Source organism: Lathyrus oleraceus, chromosome 1, assembly GCF_024323335.1.
Source record: "Lathyrus oleraceus cultivar Zhongwan6 chromosome 1, CAAS_Psat_ZW6_1.0, whole genome shotgun sequence".
Taxonomy (NCBI): domain Eukaryota; kingdom Viridiplantae; phylum Streptophyta; class Magnoliopsida; order Fabales; family Fabaceae; genus Lathyrus; species Lathyrus oleraceus.
Window position 1 is genome coordinate 97,028,715 of NC_066579.1, and position 15,436 is coordinate 97,044,150.

The following is a 15,436-nucleotide window of genomic DNA, read 5'->3' on the forward strand; positions in this document are numbered from 1 at the left end:
CTATGTGTGTATTTTACGTGATATGTCCTATTAAATTTGTTGGCATACTCAAATTTTAAAATCACCTGACAATACTTAATTACTGTCAAAGGGCTTAAATGCTGTCTTCAAAGGAAACATATTATCCTAATGATAACAATCTTGACATTTAATGAACTAAGTTTTTATTTTCAATTATTTAATGAGTTAACCTTTTATTTTCAATTATAAATTAAAATGGCTTGCAAGGATGTTTTATAAAAGGTTATCTCAATCAACTTCCTATGTATAATGTAATATTTTACAAATTAAGGGATATTAATATTTTACAAATTAAGCCATTTTAATGTAAAGGGATATTAATATTTTACAAATTAAGCCATTGTAAAATGTAAAGCTCAGTGGCTCTGCTGGTTCCTTGAAAGATATGAAATCAGGGCAAAAGCCATTTTATATATAAGGAAATTGTGTTTCAATGAGAGTTGCTCTCAATTGTATATAAGGAAATTGAGGTTTTCGTCCTGTCTATGTTTTTTCTCCAAACTAGTGTTTGTAATGTATCTTTTGGGCTTTATTTCACTTTTCACTCTAAGTTTGAAAGGAAACCCAAGTTTGAAAGTACTAGCTTAGAAAGAAAATGACAAAAGTTTGCATGGACAAGAGAATTGGGAGAGGGTAAAGTAAATCAGAGAAAAATAGGAAGTTTATAAAAACAGCACAAAACAACAAAGAACATAGTTGCAAATTGCTTAGCTATGTGCAAGAAATGTGTAATTAGAGACAGTGCACATACTTGAGCTAAAAAATACACCAGAAATGTATAGTTATGATTTAATTTTTTGTACCAACAGTGTATATCAATTAATCTCATTATATCAATTAATCTCATTATGTATAAGTTTGTTTTCCAAGTGTGATAAATATGGTTGCTACATTCTTTCCTGGGACAATGATTGTTTGAGCCCCAAAAATCTTCAAATTAAAACTACATAGCCTTTCAGTAGATGCTGCTACAATAATTCTTGTTATTGTAAAAAAATCCAAACATACATGTATGAAACAGAGTCATGGTAACATTATGCTCAACAGAAGGAAAATAAACAGCATATGACGAATCTGCACCTAAACTATGTCTTCATCCAAGTCAAATAAAGCTTCTTCAACTAACACAGCCAAAATAACTAGATACGTCGACTCTTTGGCAATCTGCAGCCATTATGGGGACGACGAGTTGTATCTTCAATGTATACAATCGGATTTTTATCCCCTCGAGAATCAGTAAATCCTTCCCTCCAGCTCAATATCGCTTGCCTTTTCCTCCGAAAATGAGTAAATCCGTTCACTTTCATGACAACAGATTTCAACCCTAAACCCCTAGCTCTTCTTCCGACCACTTCTGCTGTTGCTTCAGCAGCATACCTAGAAAGCTTTTGCCCTGATTTCATATCTTTCAAGGAACCAGCAGAGCCACTGAGCTTTACATTTCCTTTTGCATCGGTCACTGTAACGAAAGTATTGTTGCGCAACATTTTAATATGAACAAAATCGGCATCATGCTCATAATGATACTGGTTGTATAGATAACCTCCCATAATACTCTTTTCATCTTCTTCTATAGCTCCTCTCACAAAGTCCATACGCCTGGAATTTCCACCAATCTCAGCATTATTCTCACTTCTGGGGTTAATATTCTCTATATCACGCAGAAAATCTGGACGAGCACTTGCATTTACATTTTCACTTTGATTCCGCCCACTTAAACCCCAACTTGAGCTCGAAAATCCTCTAACATATCCTGCGATTTCAAGAGCGTGAAAAAGAACCCCATAACATTGTATACATGACATGAAATAAATAAAAAATGACAGAGTCTGTTTGATTATACAGTGGCATAAACTGATTTTCAATGAAATAATTCTGTAAATTAATTTTAGTTAAAAGTGATTGAATGTAAGACAATTTATGTTTAAATACATCAATCTGAAAGTGAGTTGAACAGTTGATTTAAAATTAAAAATCACAATTTGGGACAAAAATTTCAAATCAAGTTAGAATCCACTCGAGATAAAACCAATTTTACTCGTAAACACCCAAACATGTCAAAGCATGTGTATGGTTTGGCTTTCAAACCTCAACTACAATTTCTCACGCCCTAAAGACAATCCGCCGTAAAAATTGAGAAGCCATGTATTGTTGCTTCAAGTTGAAAGCAGATTCAAGGAAACTTTACCGAAAAACAAAAACAGGAAAAATCAATTTTGTGCCTAGAATCACCTCCACCTTTCAAAAAAGTGAATTCAAACACGCATGAAGTTGTTTAAGGTATCTAGTTGACTCCTATCTATCACTACCATCTTTCCTGTTTTCTAGATTTAATCCATTTAGAATCTAATTTGTTAAAATGTAAGCTGAATGTTATATAAAAAAATTCAGTTAAGAGCACAATCCAGGAGCAGTCAATCTAAATACACAACGCAACAAACCAATCCATTACTGCACCAATATTTTCGACAAAAAGAAAACAAAAATCAGAATTAAATTAAATCAAACCAAAAAACGAACCCCTCTAATTCAAAACCCCCCTCATAAAGTCGTTAATATAATCTGGAAAAAATACTAAAACATAATATAGTGATTTAAGTTTTACCCGATTAACTATTATCTATCTATCACTAAAGTAACTATGACACCTTTTTCTATTTGCTTAATTTCATCCTTTTCTTCGCAATGGCAAAACGAGCTAATGAGTTTAAATCGACATTCGAACACAAAAAGTAGTAGCACAAGTTAGCCAAGTAAAGAATACAAGAAAAAGATTTCCAACACAAGTCTTAGAAGACCCTAAAAAGCTACCTCCAAAGCAGTGATGTCAATTGTGGATAGCTAAAAATAGCACCACTATAACTTCTATTTGATAACATTTCGCGGAACAATAGCGGTTTGTCGAAAGAACTAACCTAACTGGTCTCCCTCGCTCTCTGTACTGCCATGGGATACAATACAACCAAGGGACAAATTCCAACCCCAAATAAATGCACAAAACAACTAACCAATCACTCTATCTACAATAACTCAGAAAACAAAACGAATGCTTAAAGTTTAACACAAAAAAAACCCTAAATTGATTACACCCACGCATTGAAAGGATCGAATCAAAACTAAATACAAAAATATGATTTTTAGCAAAGAAATGGGAGAAGTTTACCTCGGAAGAAGTTAGAATGAGAAGGAAGTGTGAGGTTGGATGCAGCGAGAAGAGATCGTCGGCCATGAATAATGGAAGAACACAAAGAGCGAAACATTGTTGTTGCAGATTATTAGGGTTTCAGGATTAATGTGTTAAAGATGAAAGAAATGAATTCAAGTGAACAAAATTTAAAATTAAATTAAATAATACATTAATTACATTTGTAACTTTTTATATTATCATTCTTTATTTTTTTTAGAATGCATATTCATTCATTATTACATTTGTAACTTTTAGTTTGTAAAAAGGTTTTTCGGGTAAAAATAATTAGGGATGGCAAACGGGCATGCCCGCCCCGTTTAGGCCCGCTTCGCAAAAGCCTGCAAAAAAACGGGGCGGGGGGGACGGTTATAGTTGAGGATGTGGGCCTAAAATTTAGACCCGTCTCGCAAAAAAGTGAGGGCGGGGTGGGGAAAGCTCGCGGACATTGCACTCTTTAAGTCTAAAAATGAAAATTTTTATGTAAATACACGTGCCCGCAAAAACCCGCGAAAAAAACGGGGCGGGGCGGGGCAGACACATTTGAGGGTGAGGGCCTAAATCCTTGGTCCGCCCCGCACAAAAGTGCGGGCAAAACGGGCATGCCCAGCGGACCGAGCCCGTTTTACCACCCCTAAAAATAATATCGTCTTTGCAAAGAAATGGATAAATTGCTCAGCATCATGTCACACGGTTATGATTGGATGATGTGAAAAAATGAAACGGAATTGAATGAAATAATGTACTTTATTGTTTGGATTGGTAAAAATATGATGAAATGAAATGAAACATGAAAGGATGTGTTACTAAGTCTATATTTCAATTGAGAGCTATAATTTTTATTTTCTCTTATATCTATATTATTAATGTATAAACTATTAATGGTTAAGGACCTCCTATTTATTTTATTCATATTTTTGAGAATTAAAGTTTTTGTGGTTTTATCCATGTATATATGAATTTTGTTCTATTTTTGTGTGTCAATATTTAGAGGTTGAAATTTCACCTAAAAAATAAATAAATGAAATATCGCAGATTTGAATCTCCATCATCCAACTAAATTTGCTATCTTCTTATTCATGGATGAGTTCTCAGGTTATAACCATATCAAAATGGCTCTAGATGATATGGAAAGGATCATGTTCATTACCCCTTAGGGAATGTTTTTCTACAAGGTCACGCCCTTCGGTCTCAAGAATGCAGGGGAAACTTACCAGAGAGCAATGGTTACCCTCTTCCATGAAATGATGCACAAAGAGATAAGAGGTATGAGTCGATGGCATGATAACTAAATCTCAGAGTGAAGAGGACCATATGGACCACTTGAAGAAGCTGATTGAGCGCCTTAGAAAATCCTGACTACGATTGAGCCATGCTAAGTGTACTTTTGGTGTTCAATCAGGAAAGTTGCTTAGCTTCATCGTTAGTCAACAAGGAATTATGGTAGAACTCGACAAGTTCAAAGAGATACAAGAAATGCTTGTTCCACGTACCGAAAGAGAAGTCATATGTTTCCTTGGATGATTAAACTATATCTCCAGGTTTATCTCCCATATGACTGCTACTTGTGAGCCTATCTTCAAGTTGCTTCGAAAAGATCAAGCCATTGAATGGAACTCTGATTCTCAAAAGGCTTTTGAGAAAATCATAGACTACTTGTAAGAGCCTCATAATATGATTCCACATGTTCCTGGGAAGCCTTTAATCATGTATTTGAATGTGCTTGAAGAGTCGATGGGATGCATGCTTGGGAAACACGATGAAGCCGACAGAAAAGAACATATTATCTACTATTTGAGAAAAAAGTTTACTGATTGTGAAACCAAATATTCACTTTTACAGAAAACTTGTTGCGCTTTAGCATGGGTTGCTTGTCGTCTAAGATAATACATGATTTTTAATACTACTTTGTTGATCTCCAATATAGATTCAATAAATTGCATCTTTGAAACGCATACCTTAACCAGAAGACTTGCCCGTTGGAAGATGCTATTGTCTGAGTACGACATCCAGTATGTAACCCAGAAGGCTATAAAAGGGAGTGTGTTGGTGGAATATTTTGCACACCAGCCGATCGAAGACTATCAACCATTGAAGTTCGATTTCCCATACTAGGATATTATGGCGATAAAGGGTTATGAGATCCTAGGCCCCAAGGAATGACCCATACCTAGATCTCGATGGAAGCTCATGTTTGATGGTGCCTCAAACTACACGGGGAATGGCGTGGGAGCTGTTCTGATGAACCGAAAAGGTGGATATACTCCTTTCACAGGGAGATTGTGCTTTGATTGCACAAACAATATAACAGAGTATGAAGCATGCATCCTTGGTATTGAAGTTGCAATTGATCTTCGAATCAAGATCCTCGAGGTGTATGGAGACTCGGACTTGGTAATCTATCAAGTCAAACGCGAATGGCAAACTCGTGATGCCAAGTTGATCTCGTATCGCGCTTATGTTGTAGAATTGATGGAATACTTTGATGATATCACTTTCCATCATATTCCGAGAGCACAAAATCAAGTGTTTGACGCTCTAAAAATGTTAACATCAATGTACCAGGTCAGGTTCCGCAATGAAGCTTCGCTCATCCAAATAGAGCAAAGGGACAAGCCAACCCATTGTTAATCAGTTGAAGAAGAGGCCGATGGTAAACCTTAGTTTTATGACATCAAATGTTATCTGCAAAATTAGGAGTATCTAAAAAATACTACAGCCCTAAACAAGAAAATGTTGATAAGACTAGCATCCAAATTCTTCCTGAGCAATGACGTGCTATACAAGAGAAACTACGACATGGTTCTACTCATATGTGTGGATAGACACAAAACAGACCTGTTGGTCAAAGAGATTCATGAAGGATCCTTCAGAACCCATGCTAATGGGCATGCCATGGTGAAGAAGACTTCGAGAGCTGGTTATTACTGGTTAACCATGGAGTCTGATTGTTTCAACTATGCTAGGAAGTGCCATAAATGCCAAATTTATGTCGACAAAGTGCATGTGCCGCCAAAGATGCTGGATGTTTTGACATCGCCTTGGCCTTTCTCAATGTAGGGCATCATTATAATTGACGCTATAGAGCCTAAAGCTTCTAATGGTCACCACTTCATCCTGGTCGCCATTGATTACTTCACCAAATGGGTAGAAGTTGCTTCCTATACTAACGTAATGAAACAAGTGGTCACCCACTTTCTGAAGAAGGAGATTATATGTCGTTATGGAGTTCCAAGCAATATTCTCATTGATAATGGTTCAAACCTGAATAATAAAACGATGAAAGAGTTATGCGAGAGTTTCAAAATTGAACACCATAACTCTTCCCCATATCGTCTAAAGATGAATGGCGTTGTTGAAGTTTCCAACAAAAACATCAAATAGAGAAGTGTATGACTTCTATATGCCATAAACATTTATACCATAAACGGATTAAGAGGGCGTTTGACAATAAGGTTCAACCCCGAGAATTCAGAGAAGGAGATCTCATGCTCAAGAAGATCTTGCCTATACACAAGGATTCACGTGGGAAACAGACTCATAATTATGAAGGCTTATACGTTATGAAGAAAGCCTTATCTAGATGTGCCTTGATTATTACAACTATGGATGTTGAAGAGCTCACCCATCTCGTGAACTGTGATGTAGTAAAAAAATACTATGCCTTACGAAAGGCCGCTAAGTCAAAAAAATGAAAAGGAGACTTAGGCAAAAAATGGTTATCCCAGTGGACTAAAAACCGAAAGGGTGGTCCCGAAAAAAGTTAGGGATGAAATAAATTAAAATAGCTTGCTAAGTTGAAAATCCAAAAGGGAGACTTAGGCAAAAAAAAAGCGTCTTGATGGACTAAAAACCCGAAAGGGCAGTCCAGGCAAAAATTAGGAACAAAAGACAAATACTACATCAGACAAAACTGATCAAAACATAAGAGCCAAAGGCGGAAAGATCAATCCAGCTTCTCCCTTCATAAGCAAGGTTTTATGGAGTCATAGTTATTGGGGATGATAATGGTTATTTTGATTCAATATAAACCTTTTCCCATTTCTATTTTCAAATTTGTAACATTTCATGAAGCTACAACATTTATGTGCTACCATTCACGAGAAGGAGATCTCGTGCTCAAGAAGATCTTGCCTATACACAAGGATCCGCATGGGAAGCAAACTCATAATTATGAAGGCTCATACATTATGAAGAAAGCCTTCTATGGATGTGCCTTTATTCTTACAACTATGGATGTTGAAGAGCTCACCCATCTTATGAACTCTGATGCAGTAAAAAAATACTATGCCTAACGAAAGCCCGCTAAGTCGAAAAAATGAAAAAGGTGGCTTAGGTAAAAAGTGGGTATCCTAGTGGACTGAAAATCAAAAGGGTTGTCCAGAAAAAAGTTAGGGATGAAATAAAAAAAATAGCTTGCTAATTTGAAAATTCTAAAGGGAGACTTAGGCAAAAAAAGGCGTCTCGGTGAACTGAAAACCCAAAAGGGCAGTCCAGGAAAAAAATAGGGACAAAAGACAAATACTATATCAGATAAAACTGATCAAAACATAAGAGCCAAAGGCGGAAAGATCAATCTAGTTGCTCCCTTCATAAGTAAGGTTTTGTGGAGTCATAATTATTAGGGATGATAATGATTATTTTGATTCAATATAAATAAAAGCTTTGAAGAACAAGACCAGACACGACTCTCGAGATTTGTGAAGAAGTCAAACGATAATTTAATGTTGGTTTCCCCGTAGTGGTAAAGTACCATCAATGGGTGGACAACATTGTCCACGTGCCCAAGAAGGATGGCAAGGTCAGAATCTGCATTGATTACAAGGATGTAAACAAAGCTAGTCCGAAGGACGACTTCCCTCTGCCACATATTGATACTCTGATAGACAACACAACTAAATTTTCTATCTTCTTATTCATGGATGGGTTCTCAAGTTATAACCAGATCAATATGGCTCCAGATGATATGGAAAAGACCAAGTTCATTACCCCTTAGGGAATGTTTTTCTACAAGGTCACGCCATTCGGTCTCAAGAATGTAGGGGAAACTTACCAGAGAGCGATGGTCACCCTATTCCATGATATGATGCACAAAGAGATAGAGGTGTTGGTGTAAGCCCTAGAGGCCAATACTTTTTGGTACTTGTATCGAATTATTTATTAATAATAAAAGGCATTTTCTTTATTATGGTTGATTAATAAAGTCCCTGGAATAGATAATCCGTTTAATGTATTAAGTGTGACTTAATCATGAGAACACATTAAACATAAGGACACTATTCTTAAAGTATCCGTAGTCGAGCTTTAGTGTGAAATGGGATAACATTAAAGCATTAAGACTATTATGTTTGTAGACTGATGATCACATCTCATGGATCATGGATAAAGAGTTATCGAGTCTTAAACATAGGTATGAATATTAGGAGTAATATTTATACCGGATTGACCCGCTATGAGAATACTATATAGAAAGTTATGCAAAGTGTCATAAGTTATTCTCATGGTGATAATAGTGTATTCCACTCTTCGACCTGAAACCACTATGGATCCTAGATGTAGAGTCGAGTGCTTTATTGCTGATCCAACGTTGTCCGTAACTGGATAACCATAAAGACAGTTGATGGGTACTCCACAAAGCATGCTGAGGGACATGAGTGACCTAGATGGAATTTGCCCATCCTGCATAACAGGATAAATGTCTATGGGCCCAATATTGAACTGGACAAGGATGACACGGTCTATGCCTTGTGTTCAATATAGACATAGGGGCAAAAGGGTAATTATACACATAAGTATTATCACAGAAGGAATTGTCAGATCACTTGACATTTTCGTGTCTTGGGTAGCAGTAATGTGTTGCTAGATACCGCTCACTGTTTATTATGTTAAATGCGTGATTTAATATAATTGCCAACGTCACGAAAACCTACAGGGTCACACACAAAGGACGGATTGATGAGAGATAGAGTAACTAAGGAATACCGTAAGGTACGGTGCCCTTAAGTGAATTATAGAACATCGTAAGGTACGGTGTACTTGAGTAGAATACGAAATATGGTAAGGTACCATGGGCTTAAGTGATTTTGGGCATATTATAAGATATGGGCCAAAATACACTTAAGTGGGCCTTTTAGCTTGAAGCCCACACAAGTGGTTCTATAAATAGAACCCTTGTGCAGAAGCATTAATTGCGGTTGCATTATTTTCGTTTTCTCTCTCTCTCTCTCTCTCTCTCTCTCTCTCTCTCTCTCTCACTCAAAGCCTTCATTCGTACCAGCTAGCACTGAGATTGAAGGAATCCGTTCGTGTGGACTGAGTAGAGACGTTGTCATCGTTCAACGTTCGTGATCGCTTCGTGGATCTGCATCAAAGGTTTTGATCGGCACAAGAGATCTGCACCAAAGGTTTCAATCGTCACAAGAGGTAAATATTCTATCACTGGTCATGACCATTCGTAAGGATCTCTAAAGGAGAAAATTTTAATTTCCACTGCGTTTTGGACCGTAATTCTCCTTCAAGAGGTATATGTCGATGACATGATATCTAAATCTCAGAGTGAAGAGGACCATATAGACCACTTGCAGAAGTTGGTCAAGCGCCTTAGAAAATTCCGACTATGATTGAGCCCTTCTAAGTGTACTTTTGGTGTTCGATCAGGAAAGTTGTTCAGCTTCATCATTAGTCAACAAGGAATTATGGTAGACCTCGACAAGTTCATAACGATACAAGAAATGCATGTTCCACGTACCAAAAGAGAAGTCATAGGTTTCCTTGGATGATTAAAATATATCTCCAGGTTTATCTCCCATATGACTGCTACATATGAGCCTATCTTCAACGTCGCAAGCTTACTCATATGTTCAAGTGGACGAAACATTGTTTTTGCATTGTCTCAAGACAAATCACCTTTCCTTTGCAAAAAGGATATAACTACATCTCAGTTCCTAACTCTCGGGAATTCGTGGACTACACCCTGCTCTTTGTTCATCTTATTTGCAAAAGAGTTGTAATATTTTTAGACGTTTTGAAGTTTGGCTTGAGAAAGCCCACTCAAAGCTAGTTGAGGTTTATTAAGCATTGTGGAATTGATTTTAAGGATGATGAGTGTTTAGACTGGCGAGAACTACATATCGAATCTTAATTCTCAAGAGCTCGTGGACTACACCCCGTTTCTTTCATCTCTCTTATTAAAAGGTGTTGACTAGTGGTTAAGTGTTTTTTATTTTTTATTCTAAAAATGGCTTGATGATGGATTAATCTTTTGATCATCGATTACCAAAAAATTTGATGGAAAATTTGAGGAATTTGAAAAGATAGGAGATGAAAATTTTGAGAAATCGGGAATATTAGAAATAGATTGAAATGGAAGGTTTGAAAAGGTTTGGAAGGTTTTATCTTTGAGAAAATACTCGATGTTGGATCGAGTTTTTATTTTTGTTCTTTTGGAAAAATATTGATTTTATTCTTGTGTTAGAAACTGTCTAAACAAAGTAATAAAAAATAAAGCGATAAAATTACTACACGTCATAGGAATGAGGGTATTTTTGTCGAATGAGGATATGAGATAATGAAATGATTAAAGAATACCCAATCAAGTAAACACAAGTAAGTGAGTGTACGTGCCCGAGAGAAAATGGTCTGATTGTAAGAAGGCGCAAGAGTAAGCAATGAGATAGGAGATAAACACCTACAATTCATATGCTTAAACAAACGTCCATCTTAATTAAAATTGAAATAAGTAAAATGAGGAAATGGGACGTGCACGAATCAAAATCATACTGCGAGAATGTGAATCAATGTCACATAGCGCAAGAACATGCAAGGCAAATGGAAGTTGAGTTCGAATTCGATTTAAACAACAACAACGTTGGATCGTTGTTTGTCATTATGAATCAAACGAAATACTAACGTGAAGCGTATCATTGTAAAATGGAATGGAATGGGAATGAACTCATGCACAAAAATGGAATGAAGTCATAAAGTGAGATTTAATTTGTATGGCAAAGCAAACAATATCAAAACCAATATTAAGTAATCCTCACAATCAACAAATAAAATAAGCAAGAAATCGAGAAGTGAAAGCAAAACTCTAGGTAATGTGCTCAAAGCTGGCTTGTGTGTATCGACAACAAATGAGATGTTATATGCAAAGGTCATAACACGGCAAAATACAATCGATATATCGATAAAAAATCGTTGATATAACAACATGAAAATGTCGAGTCCGCAGATAAAAATATAATTTTTAGCAATGAAAATTAACCAAAAAATAGAACAAACCCACATGCACATCATACTTTATTCTTCATCAATGTCGCAGAATTATAATTATCGTAATCGAAATAAAATGGAAAGATAATCATAAAATGAAACTAAAAAGAAGGTGTAAATATCAATAGGCAAATGGGGTTTAAATTAAATACTACAAGCCCATAAAAAATTAGAAACTAATTAATCTAAATAAAATTCCAAAAAACAACAACAAAAGTAGTAAAACCCAAAAAAAGAAAAAGAAAATGTGTGGCCTGCCAGTGTTGAACTCGGGTCATGGGAAATGGGAGACAAAGTCTCAACCAACTCAACCATTCACCTCAAATAAGTACATGGGTTAATATATAAAAAATAAAAATAAAATAAATGGAAAAAATAAAAGCTGCAACATGAAAAACTTGAATCGAGTTTCCGAACATCTTCCTGAATCGATTTCGAAAATTACATGAACAAACAACAACACCCAAACAGTATATATTGTTTTACAACTACTCAAGTTCCTAGTCAAGCATAAAAAATAAACAAAATGCAACTGATATAACGACATATAAACAATGAAATGCAAAACAAGATAGAAACCAAAATGTTACCGATTATCGTTACGTTGTTAACGACTCAGAGCTGCACTTTGTTGTTGAAATACTGCTACTGCTTGAACTTGTTAGGTTGTCGGTTGGAACCAGAGGCAGTGAGATAATAGTGATAATATTATGGTAATGACATGATTTTTTAAATATGGGCTCCTTCTCCTTATTGACTCACTCCTTTGCCTGCTTCTATCCATCTTCATCACTATCGTGGATCCAATCTTCACAAGAGTTAACCCAATAGCCAGTGCAACAACTCCAATAAATATACTTGTTTCTCTAGCTTCTTTGAGTTGTGTACTATTGGGATGTATAGATTCAACTCAAAATATAAAAGCAAAAAAATAACATTGAAACACACCAACTTCCATTTCGGACGACAAGTCCTCCGTTGCATTTGGAAGACTCATTCTTTTGAGTGAGGGAAGAGTTTTCTGGGGACATTTTTTTTTGAACGATGGTGCAGTACGACGTAAGAGAGGTTCGGTTGCAACAATGTTTCACATGTTCTGCTGGGTGAATGACGAGTGGTGGTCAGTGATATCGAGAGGTCGAGTTGGATGGTAGATGAAGAGCAAGTTGTGGTGTGTTTGTTGAAGGATGTCGTGGTGTGGCTATGGCAGAAATGTTGATAGTGGGAAGAACGAATGGGGTTTAGTGAGGCAGAGGAGACAGATAGTTGAGATACGACTTAGGTGGTGGAGATTATGTGGAGGAGAGGATTGTTGGATTGTTATTAAGGTAAGAAGGTTGTAGGGACGGAGAGAACGGAGTGATGAAAGATTGTTATGGATATGCTGCACTTTTTGAGAGAGAGAGTGTTATGGTTTTCTCATTCTCTGCAGATTGAGAGTGTTCCCCAAAAACAGGAAAAGGAAAATATGAATAAAAGGGGAATGCATGGCAGCCGCTGGTTGGTCCCCTGTCAAAGTCATTTTTCATTTCCTTCTTATCCCCTTAGCCACGTTGAGAGAGAGAGAGAGAGAGAGAGAGAGAGAGAGAGAGAGAGAGAGAGAGAGAGAGAGAGCAATACCATATGGGGAGATTCTTTTTTAATCCTTTCTCTTTTGTCCGCTTGGCACGTGGAACTTGCAGAATGGAGTGAGGAGATTTTTTTTGATTTTTTTTTAGTTTTTCTTTATTAATATTAATTATTAAATAAAATTTCAAAAATAAATGACACAATCGAAATTCAAACTAAAAACATGAATAATTCTGAATAATCGTTATGATTATTTTGACTAGAAAACATAAATAAATAAATAAAAATCAGACACAAAAATGCTCAAAAAATTAAAATGACTGCTCCACAATGATCAACGCTAAATAAACTTCTAAAAAACATAAAACTCTTTTGTTGAATTTTGAAATAAAAAATGTCCGGTCAAAACGCTCAGGCGGATTAAAATGTGACTGAAAAAGTAGTCGAAAAAAAGAAATCGAGCACACCAGGTTAATCTACACAAAATGTAGATTAATAAAACTAATGTTTGCAAGCTTGATTTTGAAATTTTTCGCCCATTGATTCGACAAACATTTGAAAATTGATTCAACCGGTTTGTCTGTCAATCGAAAAATTTATTTCAACTGACACTTTAGACATTATGCGATGTGTAATGCATGTTATGCTATACAGAGATGCAACAACTATGATGTATGTATCGATTCAGTGATCCAGGATCAAAATTGGAGTGTGACAGTTGCCCCTATTAAAGTATCTTCAACCATAGAATCTGAAGAATGACACTTTTCATATGATCAAGGTGGAAGATAGTTAAATACTTAGAAGACCCAAATTTTGAACCTAAAATGCATATGACATGATATGATATGATATGCATGGATGCCAAACTCTTTTCTTTTATTTTAATTTGCTAGGGATACTGTAAGACATAAGATGAACCCTAACAGGATACTTTATGATAGATGAATAATGAAAGACAAATCTGTGGGGAATGATGGAGGCATATGGTAAATCTGGCCCACAGAAAATGTCAATGAGGGTAGAAACTCATTGGGCATAACAATCCTACTGATGAAAGGACACTGGGGAATATTCAAAGTGAAAACTGATAAACGACACTTTTGAATACCAGAGAATTCAAAAGTTTTGGAGGATTTTTGACAAGAAATACATCATACACAAAGATCTGACATTTTCTAACAAGAAAAGAATCCAATCAAACAAAAATGGTGATCCCTAAAAAGAAAATACAACCAAAGTGGACTTGGGAGCTTTCTCACAAGAAAGTTATCTACATGAAAGAAACCTGGAGATTCTTCACAAAGAAATCATCAAAGATGAAACTCAGGAGTTTTTTGACAAGAAAAATGTTCAATCAAAAACTTTGGGGATTCATAACAATGAAACCAAATGTCTCAATGTTCTAGGGTTTTCTTACAAGAAAATCAATCAATCAATAAAAGAAATTCCTAACAAGGAATTTAAATAATGACAAGATTAAGAGATTTCTTACAAGAAAGCCATCCACATAAAATAAACCCGAAGTTTCTTTATAATGAGATCGTCATTGATAAAACTCGGGAGTTTTCTGACAAGAAAAACATCCATGCAAAAGGCTATGATGATTCTTTATAAAGAAATTAATCAAGACAAAAGGTAGGAGTCTTCTGACAAGAATGACATCCACAATTTTGAGAATTCCTTAGAATGAAGAGTCATACATGACTTTCTAGGAAACATCAGGACAAATAAGGTATAAAACTCTATGTAAGTGCCAACAACAGTCATACTTTTTGACCATAAGCATTGGTTACAACCAGCTTCTGACAGATCGGTGCCAGTTACAACTAGACTTTTTATAATGGGGGTTAGTAACAACCGGACTTTAAAAAGGATAATAACCATTGAACTTTTCAAACAATGTTGGTGACAACTAGACTTAAGGTACCAATTACAATTGGATTTTGAAAGATAGTGCAAGTTGCAACTGGACTTCAGGAAGGATGCCAATAACAATTAGATTTGAAAACAGTGCCAGTAACGACTAAAATTAAAAAGTGTCAATAAAAATTGGATTTTAAAACAGAGTTCCAGTTACAACTTGACTTAAAAGGTACCAATGACAACTGGATTTTGAAATATGATGCCAATTACAACTGGACTTTTTAAAAGGTACCAATAACAATTGGATTTTAAGACAGTGGGTGAGTTATAACTGGACTTAAAAGGTACCAATGATAACTAGATTTTAAAATAGAGCACCAATTACAACTGGACTTTAAAGGATACCAGTAAAAACCAAATTTTAAGGACATCAGTGACAATTGGATGTTTGAGAATGAAGGCCAATGACAATTGTACTCTGTAGGGGATGCTAGTAACAATTGTACTTTAAAATATATGTTGATG

General features: G+C 35.7%; 1 protein-coding gene across 1 annotated transcript; it reads right to left on the bottom strand.

The window, feature by feature from the left end:
- Positions 1–950: 950 nt before the first annotated feature.
- On the bottom strand, positions 951–3,366 carry LOC127119052 (probable ribosomal protein S11, mitochondrial). The gene is made up of 2 exons (XM_051049270.1): positions 3,185–3,366; positions 951–1,774 (listed from the first exon to the last, which is right to left on the bottom strand). The coding sequence occupies exons 1-2, from the start codon at positions 3,279–3,281 to the stop codon at positions 1,161–1,163; spliced, it is 711 nt and encodes a 236-aa protein (XP_050905227.1). The 5' UTR covers positions 3,282–3,366; the 3' UTR covers positions 951–1,160.
- Between the last annotated feature and the right edge of the window lie 12,070 nt (positions 3,367–15,436).

Bases quoted from the DNA above. Each gene is read 5' to 3' on its own strand.
- LOC127119052 (XM_051049270.1), bottom strand. From the start codon at position 3,281: ATGTTTCGCTCTTTGTGTTCTTCCATTATTCATGGCCGACGATCTCTT. The intron at 1,775-3,184 runs GTAAACTTCTCC...TTGAAATCGCAG, and splicing joins TCATTCTAACTTCTTCCGAG to GATATGTTAGAGGATTTTCG.